The sequence below is a fragment of the Bidens hawaiensis genome, unplaced genomic scaffold, assembly GCF_021521415.1.
Source record: "Bidens hawaiensis isolate Kalapana, Puna unplaced genomic scaffold, B.hawaiensis_p1.1 tig00005944_1, whole genome shotgun sequence".
In the NCBI taxonomy this organism is placed as follows: domain Eukaryota; kingdom Viridiplantae; phylum Streptophyta; class Magnoliopsida; order Asterales; family Asteraceae; genus Bidens; species Bidens hawaiensis.
The window spans coordinates 325,992-351,344 of record NW_027491393.1 but is presented as its reverse complement, the minus strand read 5'-3'; the positions used below and the strand labels follow the sequence as shown (position 1 = coordinate 351,344).

The 25,353-nt window shown below is 37.4% G+C and overlaps 1 protein-coding gene and 1 long non-coding RNA gene across 5 annotated transcripts in view; one reads left to right on the top strand and one right to left on the bottom strand.

Moving 5' to 3' along the window:
• LOC143631158 (uncharacterized) overlaps positions 1-19,456 on the bottom strand; it is a 43,444-nt gene extending 23,988 nt beyond the window's left edge. For 2 of the 4 annotated variants that reach the window (XR_013153298.1, XR_013153301.1), the window contains exons 1-2: positions 19,320-19,436; positions 19,182-19,268 (exon numbers count right to left, since the gene is read on the bottom strand). This is a non-coding gene — a long non-coding RNA (uncharacterized LOC143631158). Of the gene's footprint in view, positions 1-19,181; positions 19,269-19,319 lie in introns of all 4 variants that reach the window. The other 2 variants (XR_013153300.1, XR_013153299.1) reach the window with 2 other exon arrangements.
• LOC143631157 (uncharacterized) lies at positions 18,119-22,619 on the top strand. Its single transcript, XM_077100004.1, has 3 exons — positions 18,119-19,586; positions 20,565-22,348; positions 22,451-22,619. Exons 1-2 carry the CDS (start codon positions 18,257-18,259, stop codon positions 22,310-22,312), a joined length of 3,078 nt encoding a protein of 1,025 aa, XP_076956119.1. The 5' UTR covers positions 18,119-18,256; the 3' UTR covers positions 22,313-22,348; positions 22,451-22,619.
• Positions 22,620-25,353: the final 2,734 nt, after the last annotated feature.

Below are 25,353 nucleotides of genomic sequence, written 5' to 3'. Positions count from 1 at the left end.
GAGCATGAAGATATACTTTATTATTTTACCAAGTATCTTCGAGCATGATTGCATGAGTGAGTATGATTTCAAGTCTACGAGCACGAGAACTGAATGATAGGAAACATCTAAGTGTTTCGAGCAAGGTCGGTGCTAGGTGTCTTAGTCAGCGTTTAGAGATGATTGAGTTAAAATTTCGAGATGAGGAAAGATGATTCTATTGCTAAGAAATTTTTGACCACACTAGGGTACCAGATTTCTGTGCTCGAGTGCGGGATTAGGAAAGATTTAGTTTGATTTAAGGCTTTTGAGCACACTGTACGAGCATTTTGGACTATAGATGTCACAGGAATGCATCTCGAGCATAGGGGAATGCATCTCGAGCATAGGGAATTTACATGATATATTTCTAAGTATTCTCGAGCAAGCATTGTACCATGTCCCTGTGTACAAGGGGGGGCCAGTTTTTCTTTTGGCTGTATACTCGAGCAAGGGAGGTACATGTGAATTTGAAATTAAATGACAACTGTTATGTGCTAGACGACAAACCAAGGTACCGTATCACCCAATCATTAGGTATAAAAAGGGGACTTAGAAAGTTTTTCACACATTATTCTCTAATTAAACCTAAACGAAAACCCTCTTACTCGTGCTATCTCCCTCTTGCTCGCTGGTCTATTTTTTTTCTTTTCTTAATTTCACTTCGATAATAGCCATTAACTCTGTTTCGACTTTGGTAAGACATCGCTTTTCGATAATCGTCGCACCGATTTTGAAACTAGGGTTTCCAATTGAACAAATTGACTAACTGTTTACTTGTTCTTGCATGTACGCATATTACTACGGAACAGGTTAATTGAAGACGCCGTTAATCATCTTTCTATTCTTATATATTAGTTCTGCAACTTTGTGTACTGACAACTCTTCTTGTTTTTGCAGAATTGATGGCGTTCAAATTCGAAAAACGGCATAATATGTGTGCTCGGTTGGAAATAGATGATGACAACCGTGAGTTGGAGCCAATGATAAACTTTTTGAGAAACTCCAATCTGAGGGTGGCTTTAACTACCGACCCCACAATATACAGAAATCATATTTCGGATTTTTGGGGGTCTGCAACATATGTCAATGACGTCAATAGGGAAAGAATTGAGGCGTCGATTCTAAATCATGACATTGAGATAACAGAAGCCTCAATCAGAGCTGCGCTGGACCTTAATGACAATTTTCAGGCTCAGCTGTCCTACTCAGTCCCAAGGTTACTAAGAGTCTTTCAAGAGACGATGGGCTATCAGGGAGGAGTTAAGGAAGGTCAATTTCAGAAGGGGAGTTTTCCTCTGGTCTATCGATTTTTGATTCATCATGTAATTCAGTCCCTATCTCCTCGGAGAGGGACTTGGACTTTACTTAGTAGAGAGCTTGCGTCTCTCACTGTCGCCATTCTTTACCAGCAGCCCTTCAACATTTCAAGACTCATCTTTCAAGGGTTGATTTCAAATGCAGAGAGGCCAGTCCATCAAAGATTCATAATGTATCCACATTTTCTGCAGATCTTAATAAACAGAGCCTTACCAGACATTCACAAGACAGGGCAGATTTTGAGGTTGCAAGACCCAAATATATGCAAACGTATGAATGATGCTCATAGTAAGTTCATTGAGAATGATGACTGGGATGTACTCCCATGGTTACTCATACCTACACTGGGTGCTATTGATGTACCGAGGACCCCTGGCAATAGTGATGAGGAAGATGATGATGGTGATGATAATGAAGATGATGATGGTGATGAAAATGATAATGATGATAGTGATGAGCGTGGAAATGACAAGTTGGTTGGTTGTGCTGATGTGCCTTTGATTGAACAAGTTGCAGATGAGGAGGTTATTGCACCAGTCGAAGAACAGGAGGAGATAAATGAGCCGATGGATGAAGATGTGTTTCCTGCACCTGTGATTGATAACAATGTTGTCTGTTCACCATCCATTACCGAACCTGTTACTAATGATATTCCTGTTCCTACACCACCTACTTCACCACTGAAAGACTCCACTCCTCATGAACCACCTCCATCCCCAGAACCGTAAAAAGTTCCATCCCCTGAAACAGCAGAATCTGAACCATTCTCTGAACCAGCTCCAAAACCTACTGCTGAAACCCCACCATCAAGTCCCAATCTTTACGATGTTGTGTGTGAAAATGCCAAACTTGAGTTTGAAAACATCATGTTAAGAGAACGTAATGCCATTTTGGAGAGACGTAACTCGGCATTGGAAGCTTCTCTGAATGAAGCTTTAATAAAGATTCGAACCCTTGAGGGGCAGTCTGAGGTTGAGAAGACCTCAGATGCACCAAAACAGGGGGGAGATTATTGATGTTGAAGAGGAGGTTGGACCATCTGATGCTTTGAACATGCTAAACCAAGCATACGATGATGGAGAATCGGAGTATGAGGGGGAGGATAAAGAAGAAGATGAAACTGAAGAAGAGAGACTAAAAAGAAAAACAAAAGGCAAAGGGGTTGCAATTACTAAAGAAGATTTACATCCCCTGCCTAAGCATCCAATCCAATCAGAAGATATTTTGTTTAAAGAAAATGTTGTTGATCCGAACGTAGCTGAAGCTGAGTCAGGAAAACAACAATCAATATAATGAATGAAGAGCTGGAGGCCCTTGAAAGGGAAGTAATGGTTGAAGAAGAAGAGGAGATTCCTCAAGAGGTAATTGAAGCATTGATAAACATGAAAGACAAAGATGAAGAAGTTGAGATGAGGTTAAGGGAAGCTGATGCAGCAATCAAGGCTATAATTGATGCCTTCAATGAAAGTCTGAATAATGATCAAGACAAGACTGCAGAACCTATGATAATTGAGCCTGAAGTAGCTGAACAGCCTGAAGTGAATGAAGAAGAACGGGGATTGGGTCCTGTAATAAATGAAGAAGATGAAATAGTTGAGGTTTCAGCATTTACAATGGTCAAACTGGTGATAATGAAAGATATAACACTCATACTGAACAACCCAGAAAAACATCACCCAGACATTGTAAAGGTAGCCAGGAAAGCACAACAGGAATACATCAATATGGGCAGAGAAAGGGAACAAAGATTTGAAGAGCATAATGAACCAAATGAGCCTATCATTGAAGAAATCACTGAAGAACATATAGAGACTCACACAGTTGAAACTGAAAATGGCAAATCTGAGTTAGTTGATGAAGAGATTATTTTAGAAGGACCAGAAGTTGAACTGCACCAACCTTACTCTCCCACTCAATCTCAATCATCTTTGAAAAGAAAATACGCTGATGAAATTGAGACTCCAAAGCCAAAGAGACAAAAATCTGTGAAGAAAATGGTCTACAAACTTAGGTCGGAGATTCTTGAACAAAGAAGAAGAGATCAATCCAAGCAAAATGAAGAACCAATGATTGATGCTCTTCAGGATATTGAAGAAGAAGCTGACCTTGAAGTTGAGGATGAGAAAGAAGAAAGTGTGGAGGAGACTGAAAAGACAAATGAAGATGCTGAGTATCAGATCAGTCTGGGTTATGATCCTCTTTATGTTCAAAGACTATCAAAAGAGGATGCGGCAAAAGAAGCTGAGGGTTGGAGAGTAAGGAAAGGAAAAAGGGAAGTTTTGATAAAGGCTGGTCACAAGCCTGCATTCCTCAACTTACAACCCTTTGACAAGATTGATAATTTATATAAAAGGGCTCTCATGGAGGATCTATCTGAGTATGTGAGAAAGGTGTCTAAGAGAAAGGAAGAGAAAGAAAAGAAATTTACAGAATCTGACAGCAGCAAGAGAAGAACAGAGAAGAAGGCAAATGATGAAACAGAGTATGAATCCTTGAAAGCAAAACACAAAGATATAAAATTTCTTCAGCTGTATGGCTTAGGGCTGGCAATTTGTGTCTTAACAGGTTTAACAGGTATGCAGCGGCGCGCTGAATATAAGTATTAAACATGAATATGACTCGTTTAACGACTTTATATGTCATGACTATAAGACAGTTTTAAGTTTCATGTACCAATAAAGGAATACAATGGAGTCTAGCCTACTAATTTCAATTATTTAAGAAAATTAAAAAATCACATACCGCATTTTTTGCTTAACAGGTCTTATCGTGTATTTAACAGGTACCCAATTGCCAGCCCTTACTATGGCTACAGCTAAAAATTCTTGATAAATCTCTCTCCTGAAGAACTGAAAAGAAGAATTCAACATATTAAAGACTCTCACAAAGATCAAAAAAGTCGAGAAAAATATGAGAGAGAACAGGAACTGAAAATAAGGATGCAGAAAGAAAGGGAGGAGAAAGAAAAGAAAGATCAAGAAGCTAAGAAGTGGCTTGAGGACTCTCAAATAATGGAAATGTTGAAAATTTTTGTAAGAGATAAAGGGATATCAGAAGAACAGTTTCAGAACATGCCTCTTGCTGAACTAATGGAAATATATCACAGAGAGCAGAGGATGTATCTTGAAACACAGAGGAAACTGCAAGAAGACAGAAGGAGGGCAGAACAAGAAGTTCATGCAGAAATGATGAATGCCCTCCACAAAAAGGGAGTAAAAATGTCAAGACTGGTAATGCAAACAGAAGATACAATAAAGAGATGGTATGTTGAAGAGGGTCTTGATAAGATAAAGAAGGTTGAAATGGGGAGCTCAAGCAGAACCCATATGTCAGAGAGTGTGAGGCCTGTGCAGCCAAGAAACTTGAATCTGCCCACACGTCTCTATTTTGACCGAAGATCGAAGACTTTAAGGGTGGTGACTGAAGATGAAGCAGAACATCTCATCATCTTCAGAGATGATTTGAGAAATTTTACAACAGAACAACTAACCAAGATGGCTGAGCTGACTTTATATGACAATCAAGTAAGGAGTCAACCATCTGGTCAATTGAGGAATGATCTCTTCAAGTTTTTAAAAGAACAATCAGAAAATGGATTCCCCTTTCTACAGCAGAAGAAGAGAGAGATCAGGAGCCAAGCAGAAAAAGAGAAGAGGAGGAAGAGAATCAGTGAAGTTCACATATCTGAGCTTTCCCTTTCTAAATCAAAGAAACAAAGAACTCTAGCAAGCAGCTCTCACCAGAAAAGGAAGACCTTAAAAGAATGCTTGGCTATGAGAGAAGTGATGAAGGAACCCAACTCAAGAGTACAACAATTTGGAAGAATCGCTTACATAACGTACAATCAACAGGATGATTCGACCACTTTGAGAAATGAGTCTGGGATACCTGTTGCAGTCATAAAGGAGGATGGAGATCTGCATTATATGCATCCACAAGACTTACAAGATTTAATTAGTTCAAGATTCCCAAGTGATGCCTCTGACTCCTCAGAACTTGACATGCTGAAGCAAAGAGCTGCATATGTGAAGAAACTAAAAGAAAGAGCTAAAGCCAAGAACAGAGGAAGAAGATAACAGAATGGAGCTAATGAATGATTGATTCTTATTTTTGTTTATCTTTATATTTTGTTTGATTTGTAAAAAATTTAGTTTGTAATACCCATGTGGCAGAATTCCAATTATGTAATGAAATGACATGTTCTTAAATGATTTATCTAGAAATCTGATACATGTGTAACTCTATGCAGGTATGTTTTGGTGCATCTGAGCTTGTTCCAATCTAGGGGGAGATTGTTGGGTCGGATTTTTGATAAGGAAGATTGGAATCTTCTCAACCTCCTCAGAAACGGCTAAGTATGGAATTCGAGCAAGCCCAGGCGATCGAGCATGGTTTTTACTACTTCGAGCAAGGTTCTGAACCTTAAACGGTTGATTCTTCTAAGTGTTAAAGGATTTGAGCAAGCTACACTTCAACGAGCAAGAGTATTCTTCTATCGAGCATGGATTGCCAATCGAGCAAACAGCTTGATCATACAAGTTCTAGCCAAGTTTTACGAGCACATGATGATCGAGCACATGGGGACGAGCATGGATGCAATAAGAGGATCTCACGTGAATCAAAGTAAAGACTTCCAGCACAGTTCAGTTACCGAGCAAGATTTACATCCGAGCATGCTAAAGATTGCTGAATAAGAAAAGCTGAAGACATCAAGAAGAATGAGCTTGCTCGATGAAGTGTAGTTGCTCGAATCCTTTAACACTTAGAAGAATCAACCATTTAAGGTTCAGAACCTTGCTCGAAGTAGTAAAAACCATGCTCGATCGTCTGGGCTTTCTAGAATTCCATACTTAGCCGTTTCTGAGGAGGTTGAGAAGATTCCAATCTTCCTTATCAAAAATCCGACCCAACACGACGGAAGGATGCCACGGAAATCAGAGAGAGAAGTCAGTTGACAGAATTATTAACAGAGGAGGGGTTTGACCAGAACCAAGAAAGGCAAAGAAGAAAATTAGAGAAGAAAGGGTTCAGCACCTACTCATCCAAACAATATTATTATTCGGTATGATTTTATTGTTTTCTTTATGAGTTCAGTTTTTGAACCTTATTTATTTGTTTTGCTCTTGAGTATGGTTATTGGCTAAACCCCTAAACCGCCTAGGCTTTATGATGAACTTTTGTTGACATTGGATTTTAGTTTGGACTATGCGTTGTGTTTATGGTTTATGATTAATTAAGAGGTTTATTTTTATTTATTCGACGCATATGTGTACTTAGGATTGTTTGATGAGTTTTATTTTTTCACAGTTTCCTTGGTGATTGTATGTCATATAATAGGATTCTGTTAGGTCATCTACTGTGTGTTTTTGACTAGTTTATGGTTGACTTGCAATAAAACCATAGGAACAATATTAGTAAATGAAATAGACTTAAGTGTGCTACTGATCTAAATAACTGTAAGGTGATAGATTAACGTAATTAAAAGAGTCATCAAACGTAATTAAAAGAGTCTCGTGGGTTCGATATCTGGACTTACATAGTTGTACTAGAGTCGACCGGTTCACTTGCCGGTTGGTAGTTTTGGTTAAGTTAAGAGTCTAGAATTTATTACTTAGTGTCTAGATTAGCGTGTTTTTATTAGACTAATTTTAGCACATCACAAACCATATCAAGCATAGCAATCAAAGAATAAAACACTTGATGTCTTGGAAGCTGCCGAGCAATATGTCAAAGAAGTGCAATTAGACGACCAGGATTCCGACATCAAAGGGTTGATAGGAACCGGGATTCCTGAAGAAATTGAAGATCAATTGATAAAGTTCCTCAAAAGTAGAATCTCCACCTTTACATGGAAACACGAGGATATGACAGATATTTCTAAAAATATTATTACTCACAAATTAGGCTTGGATAAAAGTTTCAGGCCAATCCAGCAAAAGAAAAGGAATTTTGTCCTTGAAAGAAATGTTGTCATCCAAGAAAATGTTGAGAGATTGTTGTAAGCAGGGATAATTAGGGAAATAAAATTCCCAAGATGGTTAGCCAACGTGGTGGTGGTCCAAAAGAAGAATGGCAGGTGGAGAGTTTGTGTCGATTACACAGACCTCAACAAATCTTGCCACAAAGATCCATTTCCATTGCCACACATAGACTCAATGATGGAAGCAACCTCGGGGCATGAAATGTTAACCTTTATGGATGCCTCTTCGGGATTCCAGCATTCATGGCCCCAACATGTATATATTGTTACACTGCAATGCCTTTTGGTTTGGAAAATGCTGGTGCAACCTATCAAAGATTGGTTAACATGATGTTCAAAAAGAAACCGGGGGACACAATGGAGGTCTATATCTATGATATGGTGGTGAAATCAAACAAATCTGGGAATCACCTCCGGGATCTTGAAGTAGCCTTTGACATCCTCAACAAGTACAACATGAAGCTGAACTCGTCCAAGTGTCATTTTGGAGTGGAGGGGGGGGGTGACAAGTTTTTGGGATATGTGGTTACTAAGAGGGGGATAGAAGCAAGCCCAGAGCATATCAAATCCATCGTGAACCTGAAAGCACCTGTCAACATAAAGAATGTTCAGAGATTAACCAGAAGGATCGCAGCCTTGAATAGGTTTATCTCGAGATCCTTAGAAAGGTGAAAACAGTTCTATGAGATCTAGAAAAAGAAAAAGAAGTTTGAATGGGGACAAAAGAATAAGAAGGCACTTGAAGACTTAAAAACAATATCTTTCATCAGCTCCTTTACTCATGAAGCCTGAAGACGGTGAGCAGTTATTCCTTTATCTAGCGGTATCCTGATATACAGTAAGTGTTGTACTAGTCAAGGATCACGAAGGGCAACAACATCCTATCTACTATGTAAGTAAAAGTCTACTTGATGCTGAAACCAGGTATTCCCATTTAGAAAAGTTAATTTTAGCTTTAGTTATGGTATCTACCAAGTTAAGGCATTATTTTGAGACACATACTATTGTCGTTAAACCTAATTATCCAATTAAAAATGTTTTGAGAAAATCTGAAATGTCTAGTAGGAAGTGGTTTGTTAAATTGAGTGCTTATGATCTTGTTTATGAGCCTAGGACAACAATTAAATCCCAAGCTTTAGCTGACTTTGTGGTTGATTTCAGTAGTGATATCCATCCAGTGGAAAGCTGACTGGGAAGTTCAACAACTAGACTAGGATATGGGTAAGTGGATATTACTTACTGATGGGGCTTCAAATGCCAAGGGGCAGGCTTAGGAATCATCCTGAAATCGCCACATGGGGACATAATACCCCAGGCAATCAAATGTGATTTCCAAGCCACCAACAATGAAGCTGAGTATGAAGCTTTAATTGCTGGCCTTCAGTTGTCTAAGGATTTGGAAATTAAAAATATTAATGTACTTGTGGATTCCTTATTGCTTGCTAATCATTTCAATGGCTCTTATTTTGTTAGAAGTGAAAAAACTAACCGAATATCTTCAGATAGTTAAGAATCTGGCAGAGAAATTCGATTATTTTATTATTAAACAGGTACCCATGGAGGAAAATTCTGATGCATACGCTTTGGTAAATCTTGGATCTGCCTTCAGGATCCCGACGAAAATAAAAATTCCGATCATACATATCCTGAATCCAGCCACAGATATGCCTTCACTTAATGAAAAGGAAGTAATAAGAAAACCTGCTAAGCGAGATCCCCAAGTCAATGAAGTGACATATTCTGAAGATGTTATTGATCAGGATCCTCAAGCTAGTCAAGTTTTCTAGCTTCAATCTATCAAGAAATATTTACAACACAACAAGATCCCTAAGGATGAGAATCCTAAAGCCTTTTGTATGAAGGTATCTCGATTTGTTATTTTGAATGATTCTCTCTATAAGAAGTCTCTCACAGGTCAATACTTGAGATGCCTGGAGGATCCTAAAATACAAGAAGTTTTAAAAGATATCCATGAAGGCGACTATGAGAATCACACTAGAGGTCGATCACCATTCTCCAAAATCCTTAGGCCTGGTTATTATTGGCCAACCATGAGGAAGGATGCAATGGTATATGCTTGAAAGTGTGTTACCTGCCAAAGACACAATAACATTCTTCATCAACCGCCTGAACCCATCCATCCGATCGTATCTCCATGGCCTTTCATGAAATGGGGGATGGATATCGTGGGTATACTACCGAAGGCTCCTGGAGGACAAGTTTTTATGTTAGAAATGACAGACTACTTTTCCAAATGGATTGAGCAGAAGCATTTGCCCAAGTTAGAGAACAAGAAGTGATATCTTTCATGAAACGGAATATTCTGACGCGCTTCGGAATCCCAGCTGAGAGCCTGAGATAATCTGTGATAATGGGTCTCAATTCATTGGCAAAAGAACCACTGACTTCTGTGCTGCATGGGGTATCAAAATGATCCCTTCTACGCCAGTACACCCTCAAGCCGATGGATAAGCAGAATCTTCAAACAAGATCATTGTCAACAATTTGAAGAAGCTGGGGACAAAGAAAGGAAAATGGGCCAAAGAGCTGCCATTTGTGTTGTGGCCAGATCAAACTACATCAAAGAATGCTAACGGTCAAACTCCTTTCTCTTTAGTGTTTGGAATCGAAGCAATGATTCCAACCAAAATGGTGATCCCTACTGCAAGATCCTGCCTCCATAATCCTAAAACCAATAATCAGGATCTTGCCGATGATCTTGACGTGGTGGATGAACTCGGGGATTCTGCAAGGATTCGTATGGAAGCATACCAACAAAGGATAATCAAGTCTTATAACAACAATGTCAGGGCTAGAAGATTTCAAGTGGGAGATCTAGTACTAAGGATGGACTGTCTTCTAATTTCAAGTGGGAGATCACTTAATTACCTCAGTTATTATCTTAACATATCTTGCAGGATCTTAAGGTTCAACCTAAAATAAATATTATGATGGATTGTCTTCTAATTTCAGGGATGCCTAGTGCCTATCAGTTTAAACCTTATCCTACTCAAACAGGTTTGATCACTAATTTACTATTCTAGCTGTGTGGTGAAGAATCACTCTTCTAAGTATTTTTCAATCAGAGTTTTTGTCAAAATATTTTAACAATAAAACAAGATAGACATAAGTATAGCTAAAAGATTGTCTTCATATTAATCAAGATTAAAATCCATGACTTCGTCCTGAAAATTAGGATCCCTCCGTCAGAGATATTAAAAGGTTTTCCTAATCAAACAAAGAATAGTTAAGGCTTTGTCTTGAAACTTAGGATCCCTCCACCTTAAACTATTCATTGTCTTAAAACCATCAAATTAAAATTGTTCAAAATATCACAGCCATGCGACAAGAAAAGTAAATTGTTTAAGAGTACAACCATATCGAATTAAACCATCAAAAACCACCAAATAAGAAGGGGCTTGGGCCTTGTCTTTAATTTCCTTCATTACCCGTCCGAAAAACCTACAACCATCCCAGCCTGCACCACCTTATATCCATCACCAATCTTGACCTCCGCATCTCCAGCCTTCTCCTCAGCAGCCTTGCTCGACTTAGCGGGATCCTTTCCAGAGGCCAAGCTTATCTCAGCCCTGATCTCAGCCTCTCTCACCTTTAACTCTTCAAGATCCCAAGAAAACATGCCAAAATCAGGCTTCTTGGCCTCCTCCATCAACTTGATTCTTGCACAACAGATGGAGTGAGCGGCGTGCATCTTGAGTCGGGTCTTAAATTCGTTTAGCTCCTTAGCGTGAGTTTCCTTGAGGTCATTGATATCCCTCTTTGGCTGATCAAATTCCTTAGCATTGTTCTCAATGTAGTGAGACTTAGCCTCGGCTACTTTGTTGAGATCATCCACCTTTAGCTTCTGCACCTCGACCTCCTGAAGAGCAGCTTGATAAATCCTAGTCAAGTGCTGGTGGACTTGCAGTAAAAAGGTATGATAAATAAATTGTTAACTTTTTTTAAAAAACACTACAGGACCTTTACCTGGAAAAAGAGTGACTCAGCGCCTTCAAAGTTGAGTGATTCGATGGCAGATCCTGAGGCATCACTGGCTTTCCTCTCCCATGAAATGGACACTCTAGTTCGGGAAGATGGAGAGAGTGTCTTGGAAATTTCAACGGCAGCAGGCTCCTTCTTCAAGATGAATCCATCCAACTCATCCAAAACCATTCCTTGACCTATTGCAACAAAAAATCAGGATTCCAAGAAAAAAATAAAAACGGATAGTGATAACGGCTTTACCCTACATCCTTTCGGTTGATGGCTGCTCGAATGCAAAGCGAGTGAGACTTCGAGCTAGAAGGAACGCTCCTCCTCGGGAATCTTCAGAATCGCTAGAATCATCTTTAAGGAAGTAGATGTAGGCGTCACAAGATCGGTAAACTTCGCTGAAAATCATAAAGCAAGATAAGTATCAATTTTATTCTTTATTTCTTAAAATCCTAGGTATATTTCCTACCCTTCTTAACCCATTGGTAAGGAAGTTCTTCACCTCCAGGGATGGGATCCCCTCGGACAAAAAAGAACCTCCTATACCATTGCCCGTCATTTCTTTTTGTATTTAATATTAGGGGGAATTGAGTATCAGCTGAAGCACAAATTGACTGGAGCCGTGGGATTTTAAGTTGTAAATGGTGGAAAAGTCGAAAATTTGAAGGTCAATATTGTGGCTTGTGATGATTTTGTTGAGCATATATAAAATCTTCCATAGCATTGGCATGGCTTGGATATAGCTGATGTTGGTGACCTTGAAGAAACGAGCAATGAAATCAAGAAAGGGATAAGTTAAGCCAAGGGTAAATGGTTAAGCCAGGAAGCCAACCCACTTTTTGGAGATGCAGTCAGAGCGAAGTGTCTTGTCAAAAGGATGAAACTTGATTCCAGCAGGGAAAACATTGCCAGATTGAAGGTAGGACAGGTCGAGATTGGAAAAATTACAAACTTCAAAATCTGGATTAACAAGGATTTGTTGACACTCGAAATCGGGATGGGTGTTTGTGCTGTTGGAGGCGAAAGTTTTTTTATCTCTTTTTGGCCATGGTCGGTAAAAAAGAAAGAGGAACGAGAAAACCCTAAGTTAGAGAGAAGAGAAAGTTACTCGGAGATGGAAGTGAAATGGGAATATAAGTGATCCAAGAGTTATTATAGGGGTTTCACTGGGATTAAAGGAAAGGCGATTTGGTTATCACGAAAATTGCGTTGGGTCTTATCAAGTTACCCAGGCCGTAATAGTTCAAATTTGTAATTGAGTGGAAAAAATATAACAGCTGTGCGAATTTATGATTGACAGCTGTAATATTTTTTGGGGACAATTGTTAAGGGTCATTTTATCCCTAGCGTGATCCTAATGTTTATCCTGATAGCTCGGGTTCTATACACACACTCAAAACACTCTCTGTAACTGCTAGCTCCGATCAAGACTTGCTCTCGAGTTGTAATTACTTTCTCATATTAATTAATTGAGACAGGGGATAATTTTTCCCTCCCGAGGTTGTTTCCGAGGATCCTTATCGGGATCTAAGATTTTTCCTCGCTATATCGTTGTGTTCACCTTTACTTTTATCGCATTAACTTACCGAATATCTGAAAAATTTCAGCTAACTAATTTGTTCAATAATTGCTTCGGTAACTTTTGACCAAAACACCCGGGAAACCATATCGTTGGCTGCTAGTTGACTAAGGGTGATCAACGGCTTGGTTAATGATTTATTCAATTTGTTCGGTTTTATTTATTCCGTTATGAGATTTTGTTACCCCTATGGAAAACCGAACCTAAAAGAATTCAGAAAGGGGTTAATCGGACCGTAATCGAACCAAATTCAATTCGGTTTGGTTTTAATTCAAACCAAACAAATCGATTCAAACCATATTAATCGAATTCATCCAAAACAATAATTTGGCTTTAATTTAGCTTATGTTTGTGTTCCATATGCGAATAGTTGTTAAAGGCCATAATAAAGAAACACAACATATGCATCCTAAAGCAAAAACTAAAGGACATAATAAAACATCTAAATCGTTAAATAGTCTTAACCATACAACCAGCCAATCATAGAACACCATCATAACCATAAATGTCTTAAATTAAACATTATAGAACATCTAAGATAATTAATAGTCTTCGGCACCTAAAGACAGTCCACGGTCTAATATGGATATGGACATTAGGCTACATATAATAAATGAGCGTAAAAAAAAGAATGGGTCATACGCAAAATGATTAATTTAGTTAATATTTTTATCAATAGATTTATTCAGTTAACCAAATAAATAAAACTAATCGCTTAAGAAAAAAATATATATATCCACAATCAAACCAAAAATCGAATTCGGAATTCGTTTTCGGTTATAACCATATAAATCCTGAGCCCACTCGGGTTTTCATCACATCGTGTGTTACGTTAGAGATTTCTGCTCTTGTGGTGGCGCAACGACTGTCAAGTGTAGGGTTGTTCAGAAAAACATAAAACCGAAATCCGAATTGTATCCGTAATTGAAAAACCGAATCGACAACCTCGCAAGGCCTAACTCAAATCCTTCATTTCCATAATCCACCAAAAATGACACGAATAATAACGTTATGTGCCCGCGTTCAAACCACAAGGATGCAAATAGAAAAAATCTCTTCTATTTTGCATGATCATTCATCTAACCACTAGCGTTTTTATAATATGTTGGCATTCAAACGTTAATCGGGTATATATGCGTTTAGAAGTTACTCCTATGTAAACTCCTATAAGGTAATGTTTCCAAAGTGTATATATTGGGTATGTTTGGCATAACTAGCTGATGGCTGGTAGCTGGAAGCTGGTAGCTGTTTGCTGTAGCTGGTAGCTGTTACATGTAGCATTTTAGATATATTTAGGTGTTTGGCAGAGTAGCTGGAGCTTTTTAGATATATATATTTAGGTATTTGACAGAGTAGCTGGAACTTTTAATAAAATTAATTGGGTGCCAGCGCGGTGCGGCGGAGTGCCCACGCAACCTGACATCAACCGCATAGTTAGTGTCGGTACGTGATTCACTTGATATTCGTGCACGGCAGTAAGCGTGTAATCGGTGGCGAAAATCAATAAACAAAGCTAAAATATACAGTAATTTCAAATAGATAATTTTTTAAACCAACCTCTTTTGATCTGAAACCCTTTCCGGCTCGACACCGTTTTAATCTGAAACATGTTTTGACCTGGCCCCTTTCGACTCAAAACCGTACCGACATGAACCGAAGTAAATTAATCCTTTTTTATCGACTCGTTCCGACCCTAATTTGGTCTTACACATGACCCGAGCTCGTCTGACTCGACTTGTTTCCAATAATAACCGGTAAAGAAGTATATCAATATTATACTCAAATTAAAGATAATAAAATGCTCTTTTTTATAATGTAATGTGTTTAAAAAAACATTAACGTATGAAAAAGTTATGGACTTTTAAAGAGTCATGGGGGTAGTTAGTTTTGAATAAGGGTAAAATATGTAACTATTATATAAATTAACAAAAGTTGATGAAAGTTCAAGTACCAAAATTGTAAAATTCAATTGTAAAAGCTTCTAACTTTTGTTTAGAAAAAGAGTTTTTTCTTCTAATATAAAAGTTTCAAGCCCATTGAACCAAACAAGGTTTTTTGTTGGGTAGGAGCTATTTCTTAAAAGCTTGAAGCTTGAAGCCCCTAAAAGCTCCTTGCCAAACATACCCATTATGTTTATTAGGCTATGTGTAATGGGGGGTTACAAATTGATGGGATAAGTAATATGTGACGCCTAGTCAACAAATGAGGAATTTTTGTTTTAGGGTGTAAGAGCATTCTCATCCCACCCTCTATTTCTAAACAAAAAATTACACTAAAACTCACTATATTTTCTCTCTCTATTTCAATTAAATAATACTTTTTATAACTTTTATCATTATCTTTTCTTTTTCCTTCATTCACAACCACTTTCAAAATATATTAAAAAATTATAGGGAATGAACAATAACTTTTCACATATACAGAAAAATCACTACTTTTTATAAAATATAAAAACTCTTTACTCACAACACCCTGAATCACTCTCTAAATTATAAAAACACCCCTCACACTAGATGAGGGGTCGTATGAGAATGCTCTAATAGTTTTGTAGTCTATCACATCGTCACGTCATCTTTTATTTATTTATTTATTTTTATAATTAAATTAAGCAAATAAAAACTCATTAAATTAAATAAATAAATATATGCATTAAAATTAAAAAAATAAATACAAAAAAAATACATAACAAAAAATCCCTTAAAACTAAAAACTACTTTTTTTAGGTTGTAAATGGATAGTTTAGGTTCGGTTGGTTTCCGGTGTTCAAGAAGTTGGTTTGTTTGTTTTGCAGGGTAGGATGTTGGCTGACATTAAGCCATGGATAGTTTAAGCTCGGTTGGTTGAGAAGAGATATGATATTTTTGTATAAAAGATTGAAATTGTTAGAGATGAAGTTAGATAAGAAAAGAGTATGTGTGTATATATATTGTTTTTAATTTTTATTTTTTTTAGTTTTTAACCGTTCAACGGTCCAAATCAATAAAATAATAATATTTTCGAAAATTGAAGGCAACAAATATTCGCACCCCCACCCCATCGCCGCTCTTATCGCCAGGGGGGTGTTTCTCTTCAAAATCGCCCACATGTCGCCCCCATTACCGTCCACTACACCTTGTCTTACCCGGCTGCTAGTCTTAGGCAAATAAGGTTGATTAAATTGAGCTGTTTAAAAAGAAAAAAAAAAGGTTAGTTTGGTTAACTGCAAATTACTATTTATTACAAGGCTGCTAGTCTTGGGCAAAGATTAGGATAATTAGATAAACTAGTTGACAATGTAAATTATATTGTACTTTTAAAACTGTGACTCTTTAAAGAGGTAATGTAAATATTTGATCTGCGATCGTTACTTCGTTAGGCAACCAATATTTTTATAAATGAGCAAATCATTGCTGCAGCCTGCATATGCTGGTTGGGCCGAGGGATGGTACCACTTAATTACCCTCTTGAAAGCCCATTTTGACAACTTAGTTTAGTTAAGGACCAGGCCTGGGTCATCAAATTGCAGGTTTTTAAAGCCCATTTCACTTGCCATCTTGTAGGTTTAAAGGCCCAATTTTGGGGTTTCTGGTGTGTTTCGGCCTGCCAATACCATAGCCGAAGCCCGATATTGTAGGCCCAACCGTTTGGTTCTTGTGTTGTATTTTAATCTTGTTTGTTTTTAGTTGTTGTATTTGGCTAGAAATGTTGTTTAGCGATAGTTCTTGCAACCGACGTTGTTGGTTCGGTTTGTATTAGGATTTAGGATATCATCCTAACTAGTATTACAATTTTTAGTATTTTAGTAGGAGTGATGTTTTTTTTAATAGGATGATAAGTTTTTCTGGTATGGACATCCTAAAACCTATTTTGACTATCTTCCAAGATTACTTGGGGTATACTCCTTAAATCTTGTAATTTCTTTTTCCATAAATATATTATTTTACCTGCCAATGCCCATTTACCAAAAAAAAAAAAAAAACCACTCCCTCCCCCCCCCCCCCCAACACCCCCCTTCCAACAAAAATTAAAAATTAAAAAATTAGTATATATTTTTGTTTTTATAAAATTGCTTATATTTTCTGTTTTGACTATTTAAATGTGTGTGTATCGATGAAACTAGCTATAGAACATCATTGGTAATATGTTGATAATGAATTAGTTGGTGAGATGGTCGTTTTCGATTTGCCAATAGTGCAAAAGCATCTTTGATAAATCGATGATATAGATCAGTCTTGCTGTCAATGTAAAAAAGTTGTCTTTGATCTGCCAATGATATATCTACTGGTAATAACGATCTTGATCCATTAGTAAAATCTTTAGTTGCACCAGGTTTTTAAAGAACCTTCGCCAACGGATTTCATAGTTACCAAGATCCCATATTCTTATATGGTAAAAGTTACTAATAATAGATCTAATTTGATTAACGTTAATGAGATGATAATTTTTTTAACAAATTTAATAATCTATAATATATATAAACGAAAACCCAAAAATCCTATGTGTTGTGATGTGGTTGCTTCCCCATTTTATGGAAGCCAACAGATTTCTTGATTTTTAAATGGAGGCCTCTCGTTGATTTAACCAAATTCATGGGTATGGGTCTTACCAAAACCAGATAGCTTTTAAACGGCTTATAACATCTCATTATATTAAAAAATAATCTCATTAAATATTTGATATGAAAATCCTATATAATAGGAATATACTAAAAATTAATATCCTATTTTATTTTAAAAAAAGATATTATTTATAATTAAGAAACAATTTTATAATAAAGAAAATAAACGGGTAATGAGTATCACCAAACCCAGATAGCTTTTAAATCGGATTATAACATATCATTTATTTGTGAAACCATTTCATCATCAAACCTCAAGTATATTAATTATTAACTTTCTTACAATAAATAAAATTAAAATCCAAATATAGATATATAAATATTAAAAACAAATAATATAAAACAACTCCCGTAATACGGGGATATAATAACATTCTAATAAATAAACTTAATTTAATAATGATATTCAACAGGAAATGTCATTTTGCTTTTTCAAATAAAAACTACAATATGGTTGCCTTTCGTGGTCCCTTGCAATTGCTTAATGATATATATATATTTCATTAATAATAAAAGTTTTAGTGGGAAGTAAATGCACTGTAGTCGCTCAAATGATGCCTTAAAAACTAATGTCTCCGAGCTGTATTGAAACAATAGGAACCTTTTTTTATTACAGAAATTGAGTATTTGATTTTATTATGACAGGTTCCTTCTAACGACTATCCTTTGGCTTGTAACTATAAATACCGGCTACTTTACTACCTTAAACATCATCTCCCACCACCACCACTCTCCTAGCCACCACAACCACCACCTTCACCGGTGAATCATGAGAGTTCCTGCCGGTGACGGCGGCCCTTTCCGGGTACGCTTATGGCCTATAGTCATTGCATTTACCTTAGTTGGTGCTGCTAATCTTGTAGCGGTTTCTGCTGATAAGCCTTACTTATATTCTTCACCACCACCGCCCTATGAGTATAAGTCTCCACCACCTCCGGTGCATTCACCACCACCCCTTTACGAGTACAAGTCTCCACCACCACCAGTCCACTCACCACCACCCCGTTATGAGTACAAGTCTCCACCTCCTCCTGTGCATTCACCACCACCGCCATATGAGTATAAATCTCCACCACCTCCGGTGCACTCACCACCACCACCTTACGAATACAAGTCTCCACCTCCACCAGTGCATTCCCCACCACCCCCTTATGAGTACAAGACTCCACCACCACCCGTCCACTCACCACCACCCCCTTACGAATACAAGTCTCCACCACCACCCGTGCATTCACCACCACCCCCATACGAATACAAGTCTCCACCACCACCCGTGCATTCACCACCACCTCCGGTGCATTCACCACCACCCCCATACGAATACAAGTCTCCACCACCACCCGTGCATTCACCACCACCACCTTACGAATACAAGTCTCCACCTCCACCAGTGCATTCCCCACCACCCCCTTATGAGTACAAGACTCCACCACCACCCGTCCACTCACCACCACCCCCTTACGAATACAAGTCTCCACCACCACCCGTGCATTCACCACCACCCCCATACGAATACAAGTCTCCACCACCACCCGTGCATTCACCACCACCCCCATACGAATACAAGTCTCCACCACCACCCGTGCATTCACCACCACCTCCTTATGAATACAAGTCTCCACCACCACCTGTCCGCTCACCACAACCTCCTTACGAGTACAAGTCTCCACCACCACCTGTAAAGTCCCCTCCACCACCATATTACTACAAATCCCCACCACCACCGGTTAAATCGCCACCACCTCCATACTACTACAAGTCCCCTCCTCCTCCGGTGCATTCTCCACCACCACCATATTACTATAAGTCCCCACCACCACCAGTCAAGTCACCACCACCACCAGCATACTACTACAAATCTCCACCACCACCAGTCAAGTCACCTCCCCATTACTACTACACTTCCCCACCACCACCAGCTAAATCGCCTCCCCATTACTACTACACTTCTCCGCCACCACCAACTCCGTACCATCCCCACCCCTACCCTCATCCTCACCACCGCAAATTGATCGTGAAGGTGATTGGAAAAGTGTACTGCTACAGCTGCTATGACTGGAAATACCCTATCAAATCTCATGCAAAGCACCATCTCAAAGGTACAAACTTTTTCTTTTTAAATAATAACCTTTTCTTGCACTTGTTTGTTTACACTATAATTTATCATGATGCATTCATAGTTGATTCTGTTTCCTACTTTCCCACATCCATGAGCCACACAGAAGTATAAAATTAAATCATCAATTAAAAGATCTTGAGACATTTTGATAAAGTTGTTATACTTCATACTTTTACGGTTTACATTTCACCATATATAAACATTTTTTTTATATATAATTTAATTTTCTTTTTGCAATTATATGGCATATGGGAAATATATAATTAATTAATTTATTTATTTGGTCTATGATAGGGAAATATGTGGTAACCTTTTGACTAGATAAACCATCTATTTTCTACAATTTTAATTTTTTTCAAATCTATTGACATGATTATAGTTGTATATGAATGTTTATAAACAACAAAACTGTATATAATAGAAGAATAGGACAACAAAAAGAATATTCCCACGAACAAAAGAAAATAACAAAATTTTTGTTCACAGTTATAAGTTTAAACATAATAATACTGGCACTACTTTGTTTAAAATAATTGGTCATGATGCATATGCACTCCTAGTTGACCCATGTTCTATCCTTGATTCTGTTTCCCACGTTCATCAGACATATGATTATGCACATATATACTATACAGAAGGATATAATTAACCTTTTTACTGTTTACAACTATCTATTTTCTAAAACTTTCATCTTCTTTTCAGATCCAAATACATGATATAACTAACTTATTTGTGATATATGATTGTTTTATTCACAATGTATAAATTTGATAACCATAAATATGTCTTTTATTAATATTAAAGAATAACCGAATTGATTAAATCATTAAATCTAGCATCTGTATATACCATGATATAATTTCATATGGTAATTGGGTCACAGGATGTCAATTATCGATGAGATCGATATAAAAAGTTGAGCATAGTTGTTAATTAACTTATTTTATGTGTGATAAAGGTGCTGTTGTGGAAGTCACATGCAAGGCTGCTGGTAAGAAAGAAATTGTTGCATATGGAAAGACTAAGATTAATGGAAAATTTGCAATTACTGTTAATGGTTTGGAGTATTCAAAATATGGAGCTAAAGCATGTGTTGCTAAGCTTCATATGGCACCAAATGGCACCAAATGTAACATCCCAACAAATCTCCATGGTGGTTTGAAGGGTGCCGAGCTTAAGGTCAAGTCCAAGAATGATTATGAGGTTGTACTTTATGCCAAACCATTTGCGTACGCCCCCAAGACTCCTTCTAAGATATGCAAGAAGCCCAAGCCTCCTCCTACTCCTTACTACTACAAATCTCCACCGCCACCAACACCAACTTACTTGTACAAGTCTCCACCTCCACCAACACCGACTTACGTGTACAAGTCTCCACCACCCCCATACCACTACACCTCGCCTCCACCACCCGTGAAGTCTTTCCCCCCAACTTACCACTACACATCACCCCCACCACCAGTGAAATCCCTACCCCCACCATACTACTATACATCACCTCCACCACCAATTAAATCACCACCCCCACCATACCACTATACTTCACCTCCTCCACCGGTAAAATCTCCACCACCACCATACCACTACACTTCACCTCCACCACCTAAGAAGTCACCCTCACCATCATACCACTACACTTCACCGCCTCCACCAGTAAAATCACTGCCACCACCATACCACTACACATCACCTCCACCACCAAAGAAGTCACCCCCACCAACATACCATTATACTTCACCTCCACCACCATACCACTACACCTCACCTCCACCACCAGTTAAATCGCCACCCCCACCATACCACTACACCTCACCTCCACCGCCAGTTAAATCGCCACCCCCTCCATACCACTACACCTCACCTCCACCGCCAGCAAAATCACCACCCCCGCCATACCACTACACCTCACCTCCACCACCAGTTAAATCACCACCCCCACCATACCACTATACTTCACCCCCTCCACCAGTGAAATCTCCACCACCACCATACCACTATACATCTCCACCCCCGCCGGTGAAGTCTCCTCCACCACCTTACCATTACACATCACCTCCTCCACCCGTGAAGTCCCCACCACCACCATACCACTACACATCTCCACCCCCACCGGTTAAGTCCCCTCCACCACCATATCATTACACATCACCACCCCCACCAGTTAATTCCCCTCCACCACCATATCATTACACATCACCTCCCCCACCGGTTAAGTCCCCTCCACCACCATATCATTATACATCACCACCTCCGCCAGTAAAATCTCCACCACCACCATACCACTATGCATCTCCACCTCCACCGGTTAAGTCCCCTTCGCCACCTTACCATTACACATCACCTCCCCCACCTGTTAAATCTCCACCACCCCCATACCACTACACCTCTCCTCCTCCTCCAGTTAAATCCCCACCACCACCACCCTACCACTACACATCACCTCCTCCACCAGTGAAATCTCCTACTCCACCCTACTATTACACATCACCCCCACCACCTGTTAAATCTCCTCCTCCACCCTACCATTACACCTCACCTCCACCGCCTGTGAAATCTCCTCCCCCTCCTTACCACTACACCTCACCTCCCCCACCTGTTAAATCTCCACCTCCATCATATCATTACACATCACCCCCTCCACCAGTAAAATCACCTTCACCGCCCGTATACATTTACGCTTCTCCACCACCGCCAATTCATTACTAATTTCTCATAAATTCATCAGTTCAAAGCTACGATCATGTAAGTATCATACTTCTTGTTGATATGTTAACTAATTATATCAGTGCACTTGCAATACAACTTTTATCACACAATAATGATAGGTTCGTATTTATTTTTCAGGTTTTACTCGAACTTTTACAATAAAGAAGGCTCCTTAAGCAGAAGTTTAAGAACTAGTTCATTTGCACCCAATCCTTTCTAATAAGGTCTTCAATATTGCACTTCAGAGTACTAATCTTTTGTTTAGAACCATTTCCGTTATACTTCATCGTTATGAGTCATCAACTCTCAACGTAGAAGAACTTCAAGGATTATTTATTTAAAAAAATATAATTGGTTATTTCGTAGAGGGTGATAAGCGTGTTGTGACTTTGATATCTTAAATTTTTTTTAATGTAATTTATCATTGTATAAATAGGCGGATGATGGTATTTCTATTATTATAAATGATTGATTTCATCGTTTCTTCACGTTGTTATCTCTTGTCTGATTTAAACTCATTTTTCATTTAATAATATTGAAAAGATAAAGTTGTTCATTGATGATTGTTCTCTTCCAAAATGATTATAGAATTAGGAACACCACATAAACATTTGAATCTTTTTTTTTTAACTTAAATTAATAAAAAAGACAAGTAACTTAAATTAATAAACATTTGAATCTCTTCGTTATCTCCCATTAAATAAGCAAATAATCATGTACAATTATATTATATGATTCTTATATTTTTCTACCTAAAAATGATTCTATATCAAACTTGTCTATTGATATGTTATCAATATGCATTTCGCCTATTATATGTAGTTGATCATACTGTTTAAATTCAATAAGTAATTATCATAATATAGTTATTTAAGTATATTAAATAGTTTTACTCAATCCAAACATTGTTTTTATTGTATATTTCTTCTTAAGTATCACGTTAACTTATTTTCAAATAACTTATTCATGAATCATGATATCATAAACTCCTTTCATGTTTAAAACATATATATAAATATTTGTAATAAGGAGTCTGATAATATCATGTTTTAGAATTGGTTCTAATAACACCGATTCAAATCGATCAAACGGTCAAATTTGGGATGGTTCTAAAACTATTTCGGTCATTAAAATCGTTTTGATTTTAATGATAAATTAATTAAGTTTAAGATAACCACAAACAAACATAGGATTGGAATTCCCAAACCAAAAGCTAGAGTTACAAAACTCATGTTAGAAAGTCGCTTCAACACCAAATTCAATATGCATACAACCACACCACTCGAACTTAAGTCCTAAGATCACTCTTTAATCAGCCATGGTTGAATTACCAAGGGATAAAGCTTTACCCATGAAATTGGAGTTAAAACAAAAGATTACCTCTAAATTATTCTCTCCCCTTTAAATACATGCTTAAATAGTTAAATGCAAGGCCTTGATCTCAGTAAGTGCTCCTAACTTCTAGTAAAATAAAACAATGGATCTAAAATGCATAAAAAAACATAACCTGTAGCATCCCAATTTTTATAATATGTTGAGTCATATATTTTCTATATATTATGGATGTCACTTTATAAAATATAATCCAACATGTTATGATTTTAATATGTTTAAAAACATGAACAACTAAATTACTAGTTAATGTGTTAAAAAAAATAGACTATTGGGGCTAAAGACACCAAGTATGAGAAACTATGCATATGCTTTTGGAAAGTGTAAATGTGTGTGCTTGGTGTTGTGATGAAGATGAGATAGATAGATAGATAGAAAGGGGAGACCAGGGAGTTGTAGTTTGATGAAATTAAATGTTGAATCGACATATAAAGCCTAACTCTACCTTGGGTTAAAAGGGAATCAAGAGGTATGTGTTTAATGATATTTGAAACCTAGAGCTCCAAAGTAAGAAAAACAATTTGATAGAAAAAAAAAAGGTGTTATAATCTAAAATTGGTTATTATAATGTGTTAGCAATGCTTCTTTAACGACTAGTGGATCATGTGTACGTTCTGTAATTGGGGGGGGGGGGGGGGGTGTTAAACTTTCAAGAATGTTCTTGAAGTAAAATGATTTTTATATTATAGAAGCTTGATGTTAGGATTTATAAATCTTCGATGGGTTAGTGATGCTATATAAATGTACATTGTGTGGAAAACATTTAAACAAATGACGAAAGCTTAATTTAAGTTAGAAGTTGCATTAAGGTTCTAAGTTCATGTTGGTTTGATGCAGTGTGATTGCCTATATAGAAAGCTGATTGGTTTTCATACAAGATTGTGTTTTAAATTTATAAAAATGTTTTCTATTAAGACTAAATCACACACAAATAGGCAAATGTATCTATCGTATATGTAGGATAGTATTTGTAAGAACCAGATCAACAGGCATGGAATATTTCTAATAATAAATCTTTGTTATTAAATTAACCAAAAGTAATAATAATTAAAGGTTGTTTTTGAACTAAATCTTTGTTTAAATTAAAGTAAGCAATTAGACGGATCTTAGATGAGACGATCAACAAAGGAAGGTTGCCATCTAAATCAAGAATTTACTTAACTCTTCCTTGATGATTAATATTATCAATATGTGATAAGCTTGCTTAAGAATATAAGATAGAATAATCCCTCATTTCTAAACGAATTACCCTGTGACATAAAAGTAAGTAGAATGCAAAACTTCATGTCTACCATGAAAATGTCAATTTAATTAAGCAAGTAGTTTTAGTGAAGTATAAAGATTAGGATTAACTTTGATTTCTCAAACACCAATCCTAACAACTTTTAGGGAATTATAGTTTATTCACACAATCACCCTTGGTTGATTCAAGTTGATTACAATCACACATTCCTTTAACATGTGATTTCTTTAACTAGCATGGCAACCTAATCAATCGTACTTGACAATCTTGTTTTAGAATTATCAAACTAGAGAAATTGATCATAGCCTGTATCTCATCTTTTCAAAGTCCAATACAAGGAAACACGTTTTGGATAAAATATCAAGATTTTCTTTTTACCATTTCTAGTCTCCAAGAACATAAATGA